The sequence below is a fragment of the Cucurbita pepo genome, chromosome 12, assembly GCF_057944985.1.
Source record: "Cucurbita pepo subsp. pepo isolate OVF chromosome 12, ASM5794498v1, whole genome shotgun sequence".
NCBI classification, from domain to species: Eukaryota; Viridiplantae; Streptophyta; class Magnoliopsida; order Cucurbitales; family Cucurbitaceae; genus Cucurbita; species Cucurbita pepo.
In genome coordinates, this window is record NC_141809.1 from 14,413,928 (window position 1) to 14,436,332 (window position 22,405).

The window sequence follows — 22,405 nt, forward strand, 5'->3', positions numbered from 1 at the left end:
GTGGGCTTGGACTGTTATAAATAGTATTAGAGTCAGACACTGAGCGGTGTGTCAACTAAACATTCCTTCCCGATAAGAGTGTGGAAACCTCTCTCTAATCAACGTTATTTATAACTTTGAGATTGATGGCGGTACATAACCGGTATTTTATAATGTAGTTTGGATATAAAACAAATAGTAAGATAAGGTATTTAGGTGAATAATGAAAATAAAATAATAATTGTGTGAGATTATTCTTGGGGCTGGTATAAAGGACAGTGAATTATTATGAAATGATTTTGTTGGGCTCATAAATATTCTCAAAGCCCAATAGGCCCACTAACCTAATTCACTCCCTTTTTATTATGGTCAAAGTCAATATTTTTAATTCTCTTTCTTCTTCCCCCACAAACTTAATTTGTCAACCACCCTTTTAATAATTTAGAAGCATCAACGGTTTAAATTGATTCACTCCGTGTTATTTATTCTTGTATCTACCGATCGTTACTATAACAGCTCAAGTTCACTGCTAGTAGATATTGTTTGCTTTTCAACTAGTTATATATCACCCTTAGCCTTACAATTTTTAAACGTATCATCTGGAGAGATTTTCATACTTTTATAACGATGTTTTGTTTTCCTCCTCAACCAATGTGGGATCTCACAATTGTGAGGCTGTCAATGATGGACTTGGGACTATGAGTAATAGGCAAAAACAGACAATATCTACTAGTGGTGGACTTGGGTTTCACTGTTACTCATTTGATATGAATCCAACAACTGATCACGTGCATGTACCCGAAGGACCAATTACAAGAAGCAAGTTAAGAAGATTCAAGAGGCCTATACATTGCATTTTCAAAAGCTAGCTAGTGTACTGGTTGAAACAAAGACTTTTGAGCCCAAAAATCTTTATAGCATTAGTATATCAAATCAAGAAGATAATGGAGTGGCTGATATTAGAAGTAATTAGAAGACTTGCCTTGGTAGTTGAATTACCAATTAAAGAAATTATTAATGTCTTATTTTCTTCAATTTATATTTAATAGCATTTATTAAAAGTTTGTATGAATTGCCTTATATTCTTCAATTTGTATTTAATAGCATTTATTAGTGGTTGGTGGCTGAACTTTATTTTGTTAGGGTTATCTTTTGGGCCTATTTAAAGGCATGTAATACTCATGTTGGGGGGATTTTGGTTGAATACAGAAAAAACCTTTGTGTTTTCTTAATACCCTTTTGGTGTTATTCTTTTTCAAATCTTGCTTTAGGTTTGATGTTTAAACCGATTGATTGAATTAGTTTTGATCAAGCTAATTCTAGAGTGAATTGTCTTGGTATCTAAGAGTGACCATCATAGATTCCAAGTTCGATCTAAGAGTCATTCATCTTCTAACCAGCTCTTGGTTGGAATCAATCCATTAAGTTAGCTTTCTCTATGAGCGTTTTGCAAGGATTCTAGAAGGACCTCTAGCTTTGCAAATTTCAGCATTGTTGGCGCTTATCATCATTGATAATGTATTACAGGCATTAGCTATCATGTCACGTCACATCAGTCATTCATACACTTCAAATTTATTAGACAAAATCATTAAATTTGTAAATTAATATAATCGTGGTTATAATTGGATAAATTAGCCAAAAATAGAAAAATGGAAAAATTATAAATAATATTTGTTAAAAAAAATGAATATGTGAAATAATTATTTTCAATCTCGTTAGTTTATTGCCTTAATTGTTAGGCAGGCTTGATGGGCCGAGCTTGGATACAATGTTGGGCCAATACAGAAGTGGGCCTGAATTTAAGACTTTTATTTTTTAAATTAAATTATATATATATGTATAGAAGTCAAAATTATGGTTATTAAAGGGACTAAACTTTCATTAAGATTGATTAGTGGACATAAACCCGATTTAGTGTTAAAATAGATAATATTTAGATTATTATAATTTAAATTAAGTTTTTTAGTCAACCAGTTGATTTTGATTGGGTAAGTCAATTTTTTAATTCTAAATTAATTAATGAATTAAGTTTAATCAATCATCCTCCTACAACCATAGATGAGAGACTTTTTTGCTCATTTATTTTATCTTTTTAAAATATTACTAAAAATAAAATAAAATAAAATAAAATATCTACAAATTAGTGGATTAATAGATAATTCAAATATTAATGTTGTCTAATAAATAATTAAATGTTATTCTTACCTAAAAATTCAAATTAATTTAACCTAAATAATCATAATAACTCCTATTTATTATTCATATTTATTTAATTAAAATATAAAAATTACAATTATTTCTCAATTTGAAAAGGTCAACACAAAAATTATACCCACAATAATTCAAAATTCTTAATATTTAAGAACATAATTAAAGTAAATTAAAAACCCTAATGATTTAAGATAAGATTTTTCAATTCTTTATATCAATTTTTAAAATTGGAATCAAATTAATTTATATATTTATAAAAAAATCACATCTAATTTCTTAAAAGAAATAAATATATATAAAATTGACAACTTTTTGACAATAATTCCTTATTTAAAATATGTATTAAAATAAAGGTAAAGTTGAAAATAGAATGATTAATAAGATATTGCATGGATTTTTCTACTTTAGAGGGAATATAAATAATGCAAATTTGAAAATTTTAATTATCTTTCCTAAAATATCCTCCACTTCTTTAATCATTTTTATTATTTAAAATAAGGTTAAATTCTGATTCCATTACCAAACTAAGCCTAAATTAATAATAATAAATGATGATATTGTAATTAAGCAAATATTAATAATAAAAATAAATACAAAATTTGAAGCTTCCATTAATAATAAAAAAATTAGATGGGAATTTCTAGGAAGCTTCCATTAATTAAATGATCAAATATTATTTATTTGATGACAAAAAAGCAGTGAGTTGCTTCATTTCTAATTAAACCTATTTTTTAATCCATCTACTCCTAAAAAGTAAAAAAGCCATTTATTTATTTAATTAATTAAATTATTTTAGGATTTAAATTATTTTAATTAAGAATTTCAATTAAAACATCAAACATTTGATTAGTCAACAACAATTTTAATAAACTTAAAATATGAATATATATATATATATATATATATATATATATATATATATATAACAATCATGGGCCATTATTGCAATAAAATATTAATGTCACGAATTATATATCTAATGGTAACTGAATTCCTTCGTTAATTATTAAATAATCAATTAAATATAATATATGGTCTTTAAATATAACAATAATATATATATTAAATGGAATTGTTTATGCCTACTTGCCCCACCACTTTTTTTATGCCATTAGATAATAATTTTTATTTGAATATTAATATTTTGAGAATATAATGTAAAATAATAGAATAAAATATATAATAGAGCCCATATCCCAAGTCATTGCATACCAAAATAATAATAATAAATTGATCAATAAATAATTTATTCTTTAAATAAAATTGTCCTTGGAATTTATAAACTATTTAAAAGATTGACATGTTAAGATTTAAACCATTAATTATTATATGATTATTAAAGTATTCATGTTTTTAATTTTTTTTTTATTAATTTAATATATCGTGGTTTAGGTTCTGTGAATATAGTATATACACGTATAGATACACTTCAAAAAATTAATTTGAAACACGTGCAATATACGTGAATCATTTCGTTTAAAGTTTGCGGGAATGGAAATTTCATTCAAATGACACAAAATTTAAACTTTATAATAAATTTAATACTATGGTCCGATTAATATTGTTTTAATGTTTTTTTTTCGTGTATATTATATGATAATGGTGAATTTGTCTCCATCCACTAATATATATAAATATTTAAAACTCCCTTCCGATCCTATATATGTATTAAAATAATGTCGAACCAAACTTAGGTCAAAATAAAATAATTGAAATGATTATATTATTTAAATGACAAAAAAGAAATGGAATTAGTAAATAATCACGTTTAGATGAGTTGAAATTTAATATTTAAATATTAAATCTCATCAAGATGCGCATAAACTCGTTTATTAAAAATAATTAAGGATGATTTAATAAAATATTAATTTAATTTTATTAAGATAATTAAATAGATAAAATAGTTTAAAATTAATATTAAAATAATAAAAGTATAAATTGAAAAATGAGCAAGTGGGAGAGGGGATGGATTCTTTTGCCTAGTGTCTTGTTTATTGATATTAAAAAAATATATATATTAAAAAAAAAAGCTTAATGGGATATTGTTTTTTTTAATTGAAAAATATTATTTTTTTTAGTGAGAGAAAACATGGGAAGAAAAAAGATAATGTTTGTACTTTTAATATTAATTGATTAATGAATAAAATAATTAATTTTTAAAATAATATTAATAAAATAATATATTTAGTCATCCTTTTTTATTTGCCCAAAGGACAAAGGAAAAGAAATAATATTATTTTAAGAGTAAACAAATTGTCAAAGCTAATCTCTCTCTCTTTTTTTATATATATATATATTATTAAATTATTGATACTTTAATATTCTAAAAATTAATTTTTATACTTTTATTTTATTATTATTATTTTGTAGCCATGACTTTGTTTTCTCCGAGGCATAAGGCAGCAAACAACTCTTTTAATAATATTATTTAATTATTTTATATATTATTTTATGTAATCATTTTTTTTACCGATTCGAAAATCTGTAACAAATTATTTATTATTATTTTTTAAATAGAGAAAAGCAAAAGTTAATTTTTAAAAAATAAATAGTAAATAATTAAATAATAAGAATGGAAATCTAATCGATTGTTCTAAAAGAAGATGTAATGAATGGGAATATAAAATTCAGAATTAAATTTTAAGGAACGAAAGATAGTGACGTGGCAGATCGTGATTGGATAATTTGCACTATTGAAATAAGACAAAATAATAGGGTAAGCGGTTGAATTAAATGTGAAGTTAAAGTATCAATAAAAAAGTAGTTTGAGTAAAATAATAATAATAAATAATTTTGATATATATATATATATATTTACATTTATATATACCGACTGGAATTCTTTTTCTGATGTCTATTTAAATGGAATTATTCGTTTCACGTTCAACTTTAAGTTAAATAGATATCTCTATAATAATTACTTTATTGTATTGAACGAGTATAGTATTTTTAATAATTTTGTGTTCATAAATATTTTTAATAATAGTAGACATGACAACCATTATTTAAATAATACACATTTTTTTTAAAATGCTTTGCGTCAATAAATTAATGGGAGTAATACATATAACCAAAAAATTTCCAAATTATTTTTCCACGTGGCAATCATTTAGAATTTCACGGCACGTCATTTCTAATCTCAGCCGTCAGATGGAGATTGACTTTCAAAAGTCAACGAAGGTCCATGTTCCTAAAATGATACCACCCGCAGCGTAGAGTTTTTATCCTCACGTTTCCACGTCAGCTTTTTAAGGCGCGTGAGGGCAGAGGTAGACGGCTAGGTAGGCGACCAACCGGGGCCCACGATTGTTAATTTGATTCACATGAGGAGGCAGATGATTGTGGCTGCCAGTTCAGAGACCTTTTGATTTAATTTCTTTTTAGAAAAATAAAGATTTAAGATATTGCCACGTCGGATTCTAATCTTACGGTTTGGAACTGCTTACAGTTGATATAAGCGACCTGGTCCGTTGGTTTAGTAGTTAACCGGTGGTGCTGCGTTCATGTAATTAATACTTGTCGAGTGGACCCGTGTGGGGATTTTGAGACTGGAACTGACCGGCTGAATCGGTCAGCTAGGCCTACTTCATTGTTTCTCAGTTGCTTGTGGAAAGTTTCGGAATTTCATCGTACTGGCAACCAGCTACCGGCTACGCCTGTTTCGGATGTGGAGATATTTGTTGGACCGTTGATTTTCACGCCAGAACGTGAAAATAGTTTTACATATCATTTTCGCGGAAATCCGATTTTTTTAAAACGATAATAAATGTAATAATAATTTTATATTTTATTATTCCTAACCTGTTTAATATAAGAAAAACAGTCAAGACACCATTGTTGAATGAAATATTAATTAAATTAATTATAATTTTTATATTTATAAAAAAATAAAATATAAATTATTAACAACAATAAGTAAAAGTATATAATAATAGTTAAATAATAAATATTTAAAGAGAAAAATGGGAAATGGGTGGTGTCATCAACTGAGATCCACGTCAGCAATTGTGGAACCGTCCTTTGACCGAATTGGGAAAGACCAAAGAGGAGGAGAAATTGAGAAATTGAGAAATTAGACCTCACGCGTTATAAGGCGCGTGGCGAGTTGAGCATAAGTGAAACAAAAAAAAAAAATATATATTTCGATTCGGATAACTAAAAAATTCATTAAAATAAAATAAGGTTACACGTGGCTTATGTGTGCGAAGTGGCAATATTCCATCGAAAAACGACCCTCTTTGCCTTTGCCTTGCTGGCGTCAGCCAATCACAGCCGTCCGATTCATTTCCCTTCCAATGATTTTACTCGGTTAGGCAGCCCCTTTCCTGAAATCTCATCCGTCCATTCCTCCCCTTCAAAAGCAGATTTTGCGTGAAAGCGTCAAATTCCCAAAATATATATATATATATATATATAAATAATAGAATAAATAAAATAAAATAAAAAAGTAAAAGAAAGTGATTAGATTAAAAGCACATAAAAGCACACAAAATAAACAACAAGAAGCTAGAGAGAAGGAGAGAGAGAGGGGGGGATTTTGCTGTTCATTTCATCATCGGGAGTTCGCCGGAGTTTATGGTTGTTTTCCGGTGAGGGTGGATTTGATTTGACTTCCGGAGGTGAAGAGGAATCGGGATTCATTTCGGTGAGAGAGTTTGATTTCATGATTGAGACGCATGATCATGGAGAAAAGCAGAGAAGCGAGGAGTTCGTCGAGTATAGTGGCCGCAAATGGATCCTCACGGCGACGTAGTAGAGCTACGGCCTTCAGAGATTTACCTGGTTCGAACTTCGCTTTCGTCGTTCTCTGACTTTGGCTTAACTCTCTTTTTGTTGTGTGATTCTTTATTAATGGTTGTTGTTTGTTGCAGAGGAAGGTCAGGTGGAGTTGCAAGAAACGGTGCGGTTAAGGGAGAGAGGAGGGAAGAGAGGCCGGGATCGAGAGTTTGCGAGTCGGAGCAAGCGGAGGAGAGGAGGGGGAAATAGAGAAGAAGAGGTGGAGGAAGAAGGAGGAGATACTAGTGCTGAAGATATTGTTGCTGATGGAGACAGCGATGAGGTTGAAGACGGTGGAGGAGTTTCTCTTATTCTCTCTTCTACTACGGCTGCTTCGGCTTCGAATCAGAACCAGAAGAGGAACTCTCTTCCGCCAAGAGTTGCGAAGCAACAATGGAAGGTTGTCGATGACGCGATGATTGGCGTTCCGGTTCCGAGAAAGGCTCGCTCAGGTATAGTGTAAAGCAAAGAAAGAAAAAGGAAATAGAACGATTGGCTCCTTATTTTTTTTTTTGTATTTTATGGAATCATGCTCCGTTTCATGATGGTAAAGTTTGTTTTTAATTCTTTTTGTACAGCTTCTATCAAAAGATCACATGATTGCACGGTTTCAGGAAATAGTGGTGTTGGTGGAGCCGGAGAAGACATTGCAGACGACCACAGCCATCGGAACCAGTCCGATTCGCCAGCGAGGTCGTCTGCTGAGGTTGTTTCGCCATCGACTTCCGTTGTTTCGTCTAAGAAGAAGATGGTTAGTTCGTCGGGGGTTTCCCCCTTTTAATCATTGTTCGATGCATATATTTTTCGGAATGTTGGAGTGAGTTTTATTTTTCCATGAATTTTTAGAAATCCTCTGGACCGAAGACTCGATCAATGAAGACGTCTAAGGATTCTTCTCCGTCTGCCATGGAGGGGGATATTGAGATTGAGATCGCTGAGGTTCTTTTCGGACTAAAGAAACAACCACAGTGCTCCAAAAAGCAAGAAGTTAATATGAAACCATCATCGAACCAAGAAACAGAGGATTCCAGTGTTCTTCGTGACGGTACCAAGCCTCCGGTTACATCTACAGCGGCGAACTCTGCACAAACTGCCTTCCAAAAATCTGTTTCGCTTCAGAAGAATGATGCTATTTCAGATTTGTTACTTAATGTTGGTGGGTATTCTGAATCCTTGAGCTAAAGCAAATATTTCCAATTGGAACCTTAGTACTCTTCTCTATCCCGATTATCCTGTACTGATAACGTCCATTTTCACTCCATTTGCCATTGTAGCTGTAGAGAAGACCGAATCGTTGGATGGTGCAGCTAAAGCCGAATCTGAGAAACCTGCAGAGATTGAAATCTACCCCTCAAAGTTGGGAGGAGCATCCGATTTTAGTTTGAATCTTGGTTCCCATGAACGCAAAACTGAGGAAATGAAACCAGAAAAGGAAGTTTGCATTAGTGGAGATGAAAATAAGGAGAGCAAGAAAACTGTGTTGGTACAAGAAGATGTAACTTCATGCGTCGAAGGGGATGTTGATCCTGAAGATTTGTCGCCCCCTACTAAATCGTAAGCGATATAAGATCTTCATTTCCATCAATTCTTCCTGAAACAATTAATTTCAATATCAATTTTGTGTGCGTTCTTAGGATTCCAGAGGCTGAGACACAGAAAGAAGAGAAGTTCAAATTTGACTTGATGGTCAGAGTCTGCAGTTTTCTCAATTTCAATTTTGATTTCCTCTCATTTTTTAAGTATGAAGATTCTGATAAGTGCCTTTGTTGAACACAGGCTCCTCCAGCATCTCCAGAAAGGGATGGGTTGGCTGATATGGTATTAGATGCTAAGCCTTTGAGTCTGGGAATTCAAATGGTGAATAAGATTTTTGCAATTTTAGCAATATGCTAAGCCTTTGTTTTTTAGAACTTTTGATTAATGGATATTTCCCCCCCATAAATCTCGTGTAGGGGAAAGAGACTTCAAATAAGGTTGAAAATGAAGATAGCATAGTGACAAGTGGGACAAAGTTCGAATTCTTTAAACTGGATTTGGAGAAACCACAATTAGATAGAAATTGCATCGCAATGCAAGAACAGAGTCAAAAGCAGCAGCCTAAGGGAGCCGCCGGCACAGTTGAAAATAATGGTACCCATCATTTCATCTTGAAGAACTTTCATTATGTTGATTAAAACACGATTATATGCCAAACTGTCTTCTCAACTGTTGTGATAATTGTACTTTCCCCAGACTCATCCACTTCAGTGCGCTTGCCCGTAATTCTGGGCGGCTGGCCAACTACCGAAATTCCTCCTGTCGGGTTAGAAATCATTTCTTTACAAACTATTTGCCTAAGCCAATGGCTAGTTTATATGTATTTTGTTGAAAGAATTTTCCTATTCACACCAAAATGAGACGTGGTCGTTTTCCCCCCTTATATTTCAGGTACATGCCACCCTTCCGGACAGTTCTACCCGTGGATATTGTTGACAAATCATCCACCAAACTACAGGTACCTTTCAGGATTTTTCTAAATCTGTCAAGTTCATCTGTGGATTTGTCAATGAATTTGCTATTGTATGTCCAAAATCTTGCAGCATCCGAAATTTATTCTCTCGCACCCTCGACCGAAGAGATGCTTGACCCACTATGATATTGCTCGAAACATTTATTTACACCAGCAATTTACAAAGACGAACTATTTCCACCCATCAGGCGATGCTTCTGCATCTCTTGCAGAGGCCAAACTAAAGAACATGTCCTCAAAAGAAGGCATGATTTTGAGTAACCCATTGGGCGGAAATCATTTGGATATGAACCTTAACTCTGCTCGACAGAAGGAGCAAGCTGAAGGTGACTTTCCTGGTAATGTGGTAAATGATAAAGTTCCTGAGGCTGCCTACTTGGCTGATATGGCTAAAAGCAAGCAGCTTGTATTTCAGCAGGGACAGGGAGCGTCGTTTGGTAACTCGATGGTACGATCTTCTTGACTATTTTTCTGCATTGAATTTCTGTAATCTATTTACTTTCAGTTAACTGGTCGGCTTATAACAGCAGAAAATTATTTTCTTTCTACTGCAGCCTGGTTCTGGATTCATATTCCCTATCAGTCAGCATCAAGCACCGACAGCAGCCACCGCAAATCAATCTGGGTCCACCAAATCTTCTAACCAATCGACACCACTGTTCACTAACCCAGAAGCTGGAACACTTGTGAGCTTTCCAGCATTTCCTGCGGTATCTAGTAACATGAGCTACACTCATCCGAATGTGGTTTCAATTGAAGCTCCATACTTGGGAAAACATCAGAACAATAGCTATCCATTCACCTTCTCTACTCCTGCGGGAACGAGTGCTACATATAGAGCAAGCAGTGCACAACCCTTGCCTCTTTTCAATGGATCTTTCTATCCATCTCAGCTGTTCCATCCATCCCAAATTCAGCCAGCACAAACTCAATCTCATCACCAACCAAGTGGCTCCCATAAACAACCACAAACTCAGCAGCAGCAATGGAGTGTGCACGTACCTGGGAACAACGTACCGCCATCAAATGGTATGCAAGTAAAGCAGCAGTCGACAGAACAGCATTTGCCACTGCCTAAGCAATCTCGCAAGCATGAGAATGAGACCAGTGGAGAGGACAGTACATCCCTTTCCGACATGCGGCCAGCTTCAGTTCAGAAAAGTGCTTATGGACAAAACTTCATTTTGCCTGTTCCAGCACTGGGTTTCACCTTGATGCCATCTGGAACATTTAATAATGGCAATGGTGGAAATAATGGCGAGAAGAAACAGTCCCATCCACAAAATTTGAAGAGCACAGTTGCCTTAGTTCCATCTCAGGGACTCACAATGTCCTTTGCTTCATATAATGGAAATGGTACCCCATCAAACCTCAACTTCACACCAACTGTCTTTCAGAATCTTCCTGATATGCAACGTACAGGGTTTCAGGGAGCACCTGCTCCCCAAGCTACAAAGCAGAAGAATCACCAAATTTCAGAAGGGAGGAATGGAGTTGTGTCCGGTACCAGTGACAGGAACACTGGAAATTCTTCTGCAAAGCCGTCTGCAACTTCAGGCCAGACCCTTGTTTTCGGTAATTCTTCAAGGACTCTAAACTTCATGACATCTTCTGTCCCTGTAAACTGGCCCTCCCCCTCCACGACGAACCGACCTGCTGGTAGTTCTTCAGCTAACCAACAGCAGCACATATTGCAACAGCAACAGGCAACCATGGTGCCTCGAAGTAAAGGACCGTCTAATAATAGCTTGCCCTCGTCGGCTACGACCAAGTTTCCTTGCAGTGCCCCTCCTGGTTTCTCACAACCTTTGATACAATGCGACAATTCTATCCAGTCTCCTGCACAGAAGAACTCGGGTAGAATGGTTGGTACCGTTGTCCCTATGACATCTCTCCATCTTGCTTCCTCCACTGCAGTCCATAAGAGTTCCACTCAACAGAAAGGCAATAATACTCCTCACGGCCAGACCCAGATATCCTTTGGGGGAGATTTCAAGCCAGGTTTTACACAGATGCAACACCTTCCAACTGGCGGTCACTCTCCATCTAGCAGTGGAAAATTAAGAAACACAAGCAGTAAAACCAGTCCCTCAGTTGCTCCCGTCCAACCGAAACAGGATGAAAGCTCATCTACTGGAGCTGGCAAGAAATCGTCTCCAGTGTGTGGTAGAAATGTGCCTTCAATCTTGAACACATGCCCCAGTCATCTATCAGAACTTAAATACTAGACTCTTTTTTTGTTCCAGCAGCTATAGAAACACTAACATCGAGTTGAATTAATTCCAGCTCCTCCCCATTAGATGTTTTGATGGATGATTCAACCCTAGAAGTGGTGGCTGCTCAATACCATTATATCTAAGCAAGACCAGTGGAAGATGAACCAAACATGGAAGCACCCAAAGAGGTTTGGTTTTCTTGAGGGATGATGATTCATGGAACTCAAACCATGATATGCTTTCCAAACTTGCCAATGCACATAAAGAATCAATTCGATGAAGTGAGAGGCATTACGAGGATCATAGGCTCGAAAAGTTTGCAACCACGAAGATATTTTGATGGCACGATTCACCAGAAGCATGTCGAGGAGCATTTCGACAAATGGGCATGGATTTTTGTGGGAAAAAAATCACAAAACTTGAAGTTTAACCCTAGTGACTTGGTTAGATTATGTATATTGTAAGTGATTGCATATTATTAGTAGGGCCTATTTTTTGGTTTATATATTGTTTACTGCTAGACAGAGACATGTGAATATGATATTATACTTGGAAAAAAAAAAAAAAAAAACAGCGTATTCATTCTTTGCTAGGAATTTTATTTGTTCATTCTGAGTTTACAGGGAAGGAAGATGAACATCTGAAGAGGGAGGAAGATTGTTGAAAAGGTCAGTAAAGCTTTTCCACTATGATTCTAATTCTCTCATCGTCATTTTCAGTATAGTGTAAACAATAATGCAGTTTGATGCTGTAAAGCACATGGAATAAGGAAGGGATGGAGTTTGCAGATTTGATTTGAAATCTTCATTTCTTGCAGGAAAAATGACAACTTCTTGTCTACTTTTTTCTGGGTAATCTGATGGGTCATCTAATTATTTGATGCTAGAACAACTCAACTAATAAATATCAATAAATGTTACTTTATTTTAAAACTATCATTTTATTTTTAATTTGAAATTGCAGCTTCTAGTCCTAAAAAGTAATGGCAAAGTACTGTTAGGCCTTAGTTTTGCTTTTTATTTTAAAATTTTAGGTTTTGGTTTAAATTTATTCCATTTTGAACGTTTATCCTTCCAAATGTTTACTAAACATGTAAAAAACGAAGCATCCTAGTTTTTGTTATATAATTTTATCATCTCTTATTCACTCGTGAATTACATTTCTTCAACTTATGTGGCTTTAATTATACATTCGTATTAATATTCTAATACGTTTATTCAAAGCTATATCATAAAAAATAAAGATAGGACCAGATACGGCTACTTTTTTTTATTAAATTCATGGATTTTGAAACTTTAAGGAGTAAAATGAAACGAAACAAACCAAAAAGTTTAATATAATCAAAGCAAATATTTTGAAATTTTAGAGATCGAAACTGAGTCGTATAAAAACCAAATTGAAAATAAATGTTAAAAAAAAAAAAAAAAAATGCATTCCATATTATTTGGCTTTCTTTTTTAATTCCTTCTGAAGAGTAGTAAATAAAGCTCGTCTGATATCTTCTTTGGCTTGTCTATCAAATGGGTCTTCACCAATATAGAGATCTAAAATGGCTCTACACAGTATTTGGCTCTGAATGCTTCCCACTTCCTTCCCATCAACTTCAAAACACAACAAAAACAATTGCATTCCATATTATTCACATCATCACTCTTTCTCCATCATTCTAAATAAGGATCTAAATCTCACCCATCGTTCGGAGGACGTGCCCTCGTTCCTTTGAGAGATCGATTACAGATCCTCGACATACTTTATATTCATCTTTGAATTGGGAAGTGAATCTGCAAAGAAACAAGCAATTAAGAGACGGTGTTCCCAATAACACGACGTGGTCTAGACAGTAAAAATCACTCATTCATTTCTAAGGCAATAACTGACTCACTTTCGAAGCAATGCTTTGCTGTTTGAACCCCCGAACTTTTGGAGTCGGGTTCCAATCGACTCTTCAAATGCATTTCGAACGAACCCGACTCTCAGTTTCTCGTAGTCTATTTGAAGTCTAACAGTCATTCGTATATCGCCTTCCATGACATCTTTTTCAAAGTCCTTTTCTTGTAGTTCAGATACAGTGAGTTTCCCATACTTCTCACTCAGTGATTCCTTTAGGTCATCACTGTCAGCATAAACACCTACACACAGTCGTCACTCATTTCAATATCACATAAGCAGAAAAGCATACTAACCATGCCATAATGTATTTCAAAACATCATACATATTGGTAGATCAGGAAAGTCTCTCTTAACAAAGATTGTAACTCATGAATCGACAAATCTCGACCACCTTTCCATCATCTTATGCTCAATTGAAGTTCATTTCCACTGTTTTTCCAAACGTTCTAAGATGTGTTGTAATAGCCCAAGGTCACCGCTAGTAGATATTGTCTTCTTTCGGCTTTCCCTTTTGGGCTTCCCCTCAAGGTTTTTAAAATGTGTATGCTAGGGAGAGGTTTCTACGCCCTTGTAAAGAATGATTCGTTCCCCTCCCCAACTGATGTGGGATCTTACAATCTACCCCTCTTCGGGACCGAATGTCCTCATTGGCACATCCCCCGGTGTCTAGCTTTGATACCATTTGTAACGACCCAAGCCCACCTCCAGCCGATATTGTCCTCTATGGGCTTCCCCTCAAGGTTTTTAAAACGTGTTTGCTAAAGAGAGGTTTCCACACCCTTATAAAGAACTCTTCATTCTTCTTCCTAACGATATGAGATCTCACAATTCACCCTTTTCGGGGTCCAGCATCCTCGCTGGCACTCGTTCCCCTCTCCAATCGATGTGAGATCTCACAAATGATATGCAAGGTGAGAATTTGAGCCTCTGAACTCTTGATCGCGATGATACATACTTTATGCCAAATGCTGTTGTTGGTGAATCTTGTGGTTTGCTTTAGAAATGGTTTTCAAAACCATCTTCAGATTCTTCCAAAACATAAAAAATCAATTAAAGTCCTGTACTAGTCGTCTTCTTTTGCTTTCCTTTCTTCTTTAAAAGATTCTTCATGTTTTCTTAGTTCTCTTCAGTTTGTTTGATCTGTTTTGAGAATTACTGATGATATTACACACATTTCAATCTCTAACTCATGATTTCAAGTGGAAAACAACACACATTTCAATCTCTAACTCATGATTTCAAGTGAAAACAACACAAAACTACATCTAGGCCATCCAATGCCGCTATTAAGAACATATTTGAGCCAGAAAATCTTTCTAAAAACAGTCTCCCAAAGCCATAGATGATACCAAACCAAGAATCGCAAATACCCATCAGATCAATCAGTCCAAATTCAACATTCAATCAAACTATAAAGCTCCTAAAAAGTAGAAATGTGGTAGAACATACCAAATGCATAAACAGTGATGTTCTTCAGTCCCAGAACAGCTTTTTTCCGCAACCCAATTCCGAGAAGCTGCTGGGAATCTCTAATCACAGACGGAAACGACAATCCGGTCCTCGGGTCAACAACAGAATGGGCGGTCGAATTGTCCGCTAGAGAGAGAGAAGCCAACAGGGGCGATGAATTCAACGTGCTTTCAAGAAATGGGGTTAGTAGGTTCATCGAATTTCTAGTTGCGGCGACAAATCCGATTGTCGCCGCAGCGCCGACGGCCGCGGATGCGGCGACAGCGTAGGATGGGCGGGGAAAGCTGTGGCGTGGGGGCTTTGGTGGCTGAGGAAACGAGAAGGGGAAGCGGAGAGATGCCATTTTTTTTTTGTAATGTTTGTTTTTGGCGGTTCGATACGTAACAGTGTCCTTACGAGTTATTGGAAAGAAGAATGAAAAAAATATAAAAATAAAAAAGGAACTAAAATGGGTCCACGTGGAGGTGTTGAATTCATACGTGGTAAATCACAATTTATGACCTAGAGGAAATTATATATAATTAGTGTGAAATAATTTTCTAAACTTTAAAAGTTTTTAATGAAGTAAATTAGTATATATTAATAAGTGTAAATAACTTTACATTTTAGTAAATATGTAATAGATTAATATAAATAAATAATGTATTAATTATCATCTTAAGGATTTGGTAGGACTGAGATTCACACAAAATCGAACTTGGATAGAAGTGAACAAGATTTGACAACCAAATATTGCAAATTTTTAAGCATCATTAATAAGACATACAAGGGCAGCAACTTCTATGGATATTGAGGTTCTTCTATCTTGTGAAGAATTCTTCTCCTTAAAAACAAAAGTCCCAGAAAACAGAGTGTTTCAACAACATTAGGTGATCATTGAAAAAGAATTAAATGAAACAACAGTTTGAAGCTACTAAATAGTTGAAGTAAAAGGTTTAGCTTCATTTTTTGTCAGGGTAATACAAGTACTTACAATGCACGTACAGCCCGTTCTCAAGAAGACGATAGCTAGCCTCTCGCTATCCTCAACTCATGAGCACATGATATTTTTTCTTCATCAATGATTGAACGACGTTTCTCTCAAGCTAATCATATTCTAGTTCGTCGGGAGTCACTGGCCTTTTAAGTGGGATGATCGACTTCTTATCGACATCTCGCGATAATGCTTTCCTCATATCTGAAATAGACCATAACAAAGCTAGTTAAGAGATTACCAAAATCATTTATTTCGTTCTCTTGGGTCGGGTAGACTCACCTAATCCATCTTCCTCCCCCGAATAATAACGCAGCACACGCCGATAGATAACATAGTCAAGCTGGTTGAGGGAAAAAAATAAACAATAAAAAAAGAATGTCCGTGGTAAGTGTTGCCTTCCTCCATGTGAAGATAAAAAGAACCATTTCAGCAGGGGAAATTATAAGAACACAACTGAGCATAAAAATAAAAGGTTCACGTAAGTAATATATATAGCTTATAAGAAGAAATATGACCAAACACTCATATTCTAACTAGAATCTCTGTGAGGTTGACATAGATAACACTAAACCACTCATAGACGTTCCTCGCATTTTTCTCTACTTTTCTATTGAATAATTTTTTTCCAAATTAGGATCTTAGAAACTGCATAACATTCAGAAGAACTCCACAAAGAGGGCATTGTAAAACAGGAATAAACCTGATACCACTTGCAGAAAGTTGAAAAGAAACAGCAGTTTTGCTTTGGATGAATACATATAGAAGATAGAACGAGAACAAATAAATTGGTAAGTATTACATTTCTAAATTTACTAGTGCTTATTTGACACTGAAAGCCCTTGCCAAACAACTCAAAAGTGTGAATCAAGCATTAGTGCAGTATTTCTAAGTTCCAATCAGCTTTTATTGGTTTGGAAGTCAAATAATCCATCCTTATGGCTTTCATTGTTGATGATTATAAGAGAAGAAAGAAAAAATGGTCTTCAAGCTTGATAATGGGAGGACTTGTGATAAGGTCAACTGGAGCCTTTTGGATACTATCCTAAAAGTTAAAAGCTTTGGAAATAAATGGAAGAAAAATTACTCGTGTGTGTTTCGAGCACCAGTTATGAGAGACCTAGAGGTAACATAAATAGCAGTTTTTCTTTGATGCTTTGTGTTCGTCTCCTGAGTCCTGGAAAGGAAGGCGAAAACCATATTGGCGAACACTACTAGACCAATTGTACATTGTACATGACGTTTGGGTCCAGGGGGAGGAAATAAATATTATGTTTGGAAGCTTACTGTTTTATTCTAACCCAAGATCAGTAGCGTGAACAGTCTTTTTCGTAACTTTGTTCGCTCTTGACTTAGGCCAGTCAATCCACCTTAAACCAGATTGACTATAATCGGCGATATATACAACTTCGATAGAACTGAAATATTAAGAATGACTTAAGAAACTAAAGCAACACAGTTTCAGTAGCTTGCAACTTCACTAACACGTTTCTAAGAGGAAATCTACCTTTTCATACATCTTGATTGCAGGGGTGTTCGATGCCCTCACAAAGAGATCAACAAAATAAGCTTTATCACTGCCAGAAAGGAAAAAAAAGGCTCTCATTAAATATAAAGCTCAAGATGAAGAGAAAAACTGAATTGAACATTAAATCTTGAACCAGAAATAATTTTTTTCAAGGTTTTATTATACTAACATCTTACATCTTGTTGTGCATAAAATAGTGTTTCTCAGATATATAATTACAATCAAGTTCATCTTACACTTCGTCACTAATATCCTCGAGCAGGTTCATGAGCTTCTTAGCTAATTGTTGCCTGCGATATTCTGGAGCAACAGTTACAGCAGTTACGTGACCGTGCCATGACTCGCCTTGCCCCTCGACTTTTCCCATGACTGCAATGGAAAATCATACAAAAATCAAATAGTTTCAAACAGCTTGAAATAAAGGTCATCAAGACCGCAATATTTTGAATGAACTCACTTTAGTTATCTAATAATTTCGTTCCTACTACACAAGATCTAGCTCGTTGTTCTATTCAGAGAGTGAATTGGCAGTTCAGTGATGAGAATAAACATGAGAACTTAACTAGAATTAATGACTTTCTGAAATTCGAAGTACTTCATAATTTATAGGCTCTAAAGTTCAACAGAATCGATAATCCCACACAAATTGAATGTAGCCATGAATATGCGTGTCTCTAGTCAATTAATAAATAAATTCAACCCACACCTACGATCCAACTGAGAAATAAAGCTCCAAACAATGAGACTAATCCAAGCAAGAAGAAAGAAGAACACAAAACATTCGGCCAAACTAAAAGATAATACGAGAAAAGAATTAGTGGATAAACAAACTAATAGCGACTCACTGTAACCCATTATGCGGTTCCCAGGGGCCTCTGCGACATGGAAGTAATCAGGCCATCTTGCCAAGTAGGTCATATAGAAGGACATGTTGAACTGCAAAAAAGAAAAGCCAAAGAAGATTGCATCAACATCGACAAGATTCAGAGTGCATTTAGAAACCGGAAAACCATTTTCAAATCAGAAGCTGAAATTGAAACAGAGAAAATTTACGGTTTCCGTGAGGTGATCGAGATTGACGGAAGTGAATCGAAGCAGATCATTGCAGCAAAATCTGCGTAACGTCGTCATCGCCTTTTCTCTCACCCTGTGTCCGTAAATGCTCTGTTCTGCCTTTCTTCTTCACCAGAGAGGATTTTGTTGTTGAAATGGGCCAAAAGCCCATACAAAAGAGTGTGAAATTCCATTCTAGTCCTCCCTTCGTAGGCCTTATTTAAAAAATATATTTATATTTCAAATAATTTTTTAATATATAATTACAATTTTCAATATAAATTTTATTAAAATTATAAAACATCTAAATAAATCCAACCATTTTTCATAAGCAAAAGTAAATTTCAATATATATATATTTATTTGTTTTTATCATGATAATAATTTTTTTATTTTAAAAAAAAATTATAATTTAAGTGAGTGTTAAATATTTTGGGCTGGAATATAAAATGTAATTATGTTTAAAGTAGGGACTAAAATGTAATTTACATTCATAATTTAAGCTCAAGCTAGAGGAACGAATCATAAAGAAATTGTGTTCCTCTCGTCTAATTAGATTACGGAAGTAAGCCCTAACAGAGATTCCGGCGAGATAGAACCCCAGAACAGAATCAATGGATCTCCTCAAGCAAGAACTTCTCAAGAAACGTCAAGCCCTAGCTACTGAAACCGGCGGCAAGCGCGTCTTCAAGCGATCCGAGATCGAACAGAAGCAAATCCAGCAGCTGCGAGAGAAAGAGAAGCGCGAATTGGAAGCTAAAGCTCTCCGCCAATCCTCCACCTCCTCTCCCAACGCCGAGGCCACCTCCGCATCTTCCAAATCCAATTCATTAGCCTCGGCCTCCACTACTTCCTCCTCTGCTGCAATCAATTCTACCGCCACCACTTCGAAATCCCTAACGGACGAGCAGAACATCGACAATCTCGTCCTTCCCAGACAGGAAGTGATTCGGAGACTCCGGTTTCTGAAACAGCCCATTACGCTTTTCGGGGAAGATGACGATGCTCGGCTCGACCGTTTGAAGTTTGTGCTGAAAGCGGGGCTTTTCGAGGTGGATAGTGATTTGACCGAGGGACAAACCAACGATTTTCTTCGGGATATTGCGGAGTTAAGGAAGCGGCAGAAGACGGGGATTTTGAGCGAGAGGAAGAGGCAGAAGAAGGAGGATGGTGCTGGGGAAGAGGGAGATGGAGGTGGGGCTGATGAAGATAGTGCCGATGGGGGTTCGAGTGGCGTCGACGCTGACAAAGATTTGAAGAGAATCAAAGCCAATTTTGATGAGTTATGTGAGGAAGATAAGATATTGGTGTTTTTTAAGAGGTTGTTGAACGAGTGGAACCAGGAGTTGGATGAAATGCCTGAAGCAGAGAAGCGGACAGCCAAAGGGAAGTCTATGGTAGCAACATTCAAGCAGTGTGCTCGTTATTTGCATCCTCTGTTCAAGTTTTGTAGGAAGAAGGTACAATTTTTGCCCCCTTTAATTTCACAGTCGATCTGTTGAATGTTTCTTTTTCGTGATGATTCTGCATCATTATATCTTTAGACTTCATGGTAGGTTCGAGAATAACCAGAGCATCTTTTTCTTTCTTATTTCGTTTGCTCTGCTAGTGCTCTGGTGAAAAGGTTCCCCTGCGAGCATGTAGATGTTAGTGATGGCTACATAGAATAAGCATGCATATGATTCGTCTTAAACTCATTGATACATTTTGCATTTCAGTTGGCCTTGGGAGAGGCACCAATTTGGAATTATTTTTTGATTAGTTCTGTTAGTCTTGATACTCTCACGAGAGAGCTCCCACAAGAAAAGCTCAACTTCCTTTTGATATATTTCAAGTGACATATCACCTTGTAAAGATTGGGGTTCTTTGGAATCATACATTCACTGTATCCTTGAGTAGGGAGTTGCAAGAAGAGGGGAGAAAACCCTGTATTGTCAAACGGCCAAATTCATTTATTGGAAGAACACTAAGTAGATATGGGAGAGAGACCCACTCTTTAGTTTCAGATCCAAAAAATGAAGGAAAAAAAGAATCTAAAACCAGGGTGTCCTAACTTCAAGTAGAGGGGTTCCAATTTGAGACAGAGGATCTCCTTGGGTAAGCGTTTGAAAGTGGATCATCACCCATCCAAAAGTTTATAGGAATGTCATTCCAATCGACACTTCGATCCTATTGGAGATTAAATCATTTTAATTGATAATAGGTCACCAATTGGTAATCGTCTTTAGAAGTGTGTTGAGAAGTAGATACTGACGATAAACCGTTACTTCATTTATCAGATCGGCTTTTTTACGATTACAGCATAGGACTATGGTCAGCTGTTTAGATGGTTGCTGACTGTTGTGTGAAGGTGACTGCCTCGTCCTAATTGGCGATGAATTATATGATACAAGTTTACAACTTATTGGGTTAACCGAGCATAACTCAATTACTCAAGTCATATACATTCGACCAAGAGATCGGAGATTATTGCTTCTCAATTGAGTATCTTGTAAGATTTCCTTTTTAGCAGATAATTTTCATTAACGTTATTAAAATTTGATTTTAGGTTCTTCCCGACGATATTCGGCAAGCATTGTTGGTCGTTGTTGAATGCTGCATGAAGCGAGACTATCTAGCTGCCATGGATCAATACATTAAGATGGCTATTGGAAATGCCCCCTGGCCTATTGGTGTCACTATGGTTGGTATTCACGAACGTTCAGCTCGTGAGAAGATCTACACCAACAGTGTGGCCCATATCATGAATGACGAAACAACAAGGAAATACTTACAATCAATCAAGAGATTGATGACATTCTGTCAACGGCGCTATCCAACAATGCCATCCAAGGCAGTAGAATTTAACAGCTTGGCAAATGGTAGCGACCTGCAGTCCCTGCTAGCTGAAGAGAGAGTTTCTGGAGGAGGCAAGCAGGGATCTGATGAACGGCTACGAATCATGCCCGCCCCCGAAGATAGCTAAGCAAGTTACAATATCCTCTCCTGGCTGCTATTCTTTACAGTCTTCATGATATATAATCTAAATCTCCTCAGCATAGTTTGGTAGTCATTGAGTCAATTTCTGATTACTGTTTGAGATTTAAGTCTATCGACGGCCAAATACTTGCTATCAAAACGTTGACGACGATTTGTCGACAGTGTTTTCAGGCCATAGAATTCAAGAGCTTTGTGAACAGTATGACCTGCAGTCCCTGCTAGCAGAAAATAATCTGGACGAGGCAAGCAGCGTGTTCCCAACGAAGTGGTTCGAAACACGTTCGCCCCAGAAGATCGCTACCCGGTAAGAAGAACCTCTCCTAGCTGCTATTCTGTATCTGTATGATATCTGAATACTGATTGAGATTTTGAAGTCTTTAAACGTTCTTAAATTATGGAACAGTGCTTCAGAACCTTCTATTTTGTTGAGTAGGATGACAAGACAAGTGCAGTAGGAATAAATAAAGTCACTATCACTGTAGTGGATTCCCAACTGAAAGGTGTTTTCTTTTAATTTAAAACAATATTTGATAAATCTGTAATTTTTAATTTCGTGCATAAAATTCTTAATATATTCATTACTTTTTAAAAGTGCATAGTACAAAAAATTTAAAATTTAATATTTAAATTCATATATTGTTTTTTGTGCATTTATTTAATTAAAAATTAATGATCGAATATTGGGAAGGAAAATGAGAGCGGAATAGACTGAGAAGGACCTGCCGAATAATTACGAGAATATACACGTAAGCACCAGGTGTCGGATTTATTTTAATATTCTATTTATATTTTACAATAATTTTTATATCTTCTTTCAT

The 22,405-nt window shown here is 35.5% G+C and overlaps 4 protein-coding genes across 9 annotated transcripts; 2 read left to right on the forward strand and 2 right to left on the reverse strand.

Annotated features, from left to right (window-relative positions):
• The first annotated feature begins 6,678 nt into the window (after positions 1 to 6,678).
• LOC111806634 (protein TIME FOR COFFEE) lies at positions 6,679 to 12,286 on the forward strand. Of its 3 annotated transcripts, XM_087129096.1 has the most exons (13): positions 6,679 to 6,975; positions 7,065 to 7,421; positions 7,548 to 7,720; positions 7,816 to 8,125; positions 8,244 to 8,523; positions 8,604 to 8,655; positions 8,746 to 8,826; positions 8,922 to 9,099; positions 9,202 to 9,271; positions 9,397 to 9,463; positions 9,549 to 9,926; positions 10,033 to 11,637; positions 11,765 to 12,286. In XM_087129096.1, the coding sequence occupies exons 1-13, from the start codon at positions 6,870 to 6,872 to the stop codon at positions 11,792 to 11,794; spliced, it is 3,687 nt and encodes a 1,228-aa protein (XP_086985222.1). In that variant the 5' UTR covers positions 6,679 to 6,869; the 3' UTR covers positions 11,795 to 12,286. The 3 variants fall into 3 exon arrangements, with proteins under 3 accessions (XP_086985222.1, XP_086985220.1, XP_086985221.1); XM_087129094.1 differs by having other exon boundaries at positions 6,680 to 6,975; positions 10,033 to 12,286; XM_087129095.1 differs by having other exon boundaries at positions 6,680 to 6,975; positions 7,584 to 7,720; positions 10,033 to 12,286.
• A 750-nt stretch (positions 12,287 to 13,036) lies between these two features.
• On the reverse strand, positions 13,037 to 15,449 carry LOC111806633 (fatty-acid-binding protein 1). The gene is made up of 4 exons (XM_023692012.2): positions 15,034 to 15,449; positions 13,577 to 13,823; positions 13,384 to 13,475; positions 13,037 to 13,295 (listed from the first exon to the last, which is right to left on the reverse strand). Exons 1-4 carry the CDS (start codon positions 15,395 to 15,397, stop codon positions 13,135 to 13,137), a joined length of 864 nt encoding a protein of 287 aa, XP_023547780.1. The 5' UTR covers positions 15,398 to 15,449; the 3' UTR covers positions 13,037 to 13,134.
• Positions 15,450 to 15,859: 410 nt separating this feature from the next.
• On the reverse strand, positions 15,860 to 18,763 carry LOC111806532 (Acyl-CoA N-acyltransferases (NAT) superfamily protein). The gene is made up of 6 exons (XM_023691885.2): positions 18,609 to 18,763; positions 18,401 to 18,491; positions 17,792 to 17,924; positions 17,535 to 17,604; positions 16,310 to 16,370; positions 15,860 to 16,231 (listed from the first exon to the last, which is right to left on the reverse strand). The coding sequence occupies exons 1-6, from the start codon at positions 18,684 to 18,686 to the stop codon at positions 16,140 to 16,142; spliced, it is 525 nt and encodes a 174-aa protein (XP_023547653.1). The 5' UTR covers positions 18,687 to 18,763; the 3' UTR covers positions 15,860 to 16,139.
• A 349-nt stretch (positions 18,764 to 19,112) lies between these two features.
• On the forward strand, positions 19,113 to 22,080 carry LOC111807616 (uncharacterized). 4 transcript variants are annotated; one of them, XM_023693416.2, is made up of 3 exons: positions 19,113 to 20,068; positions 21,157 to 21,577; positions 21,750 to 22,080. In XM_023693416.2, the coding sequence occupies exons 1-2, from the start codon at positions 19,223 to 19,225 to the stop codon at positions 21,571 to 21,573; spliced, it is 1,263 nt and encodes a 420-aa protein (XP_023549184.2). In that variant the 5' UTR covers positions 19,113 to 19,222; the 3' UTR covers positions 21,574 to 21,577; positions 21,750 to 22,080. The 4 variants fall into 4 exon arrangements, 3 of the variants coding, with proteins under 3 accessions (XP_023549184.2, XP_023549185.2, XP_023549183.2); XM_023693417.2 differs by having other exon boundaries at positions 21,157 to 21,573; XR_015423126.1 differs by having other exon boundaries at positions 19,115 to 20,068; positions 21,157 to 21,891; positions 21,991 to 22,080.
• The last annotated feature ends 325 nt before the right edge of the window (positions 22,081 to 22,405 follow it).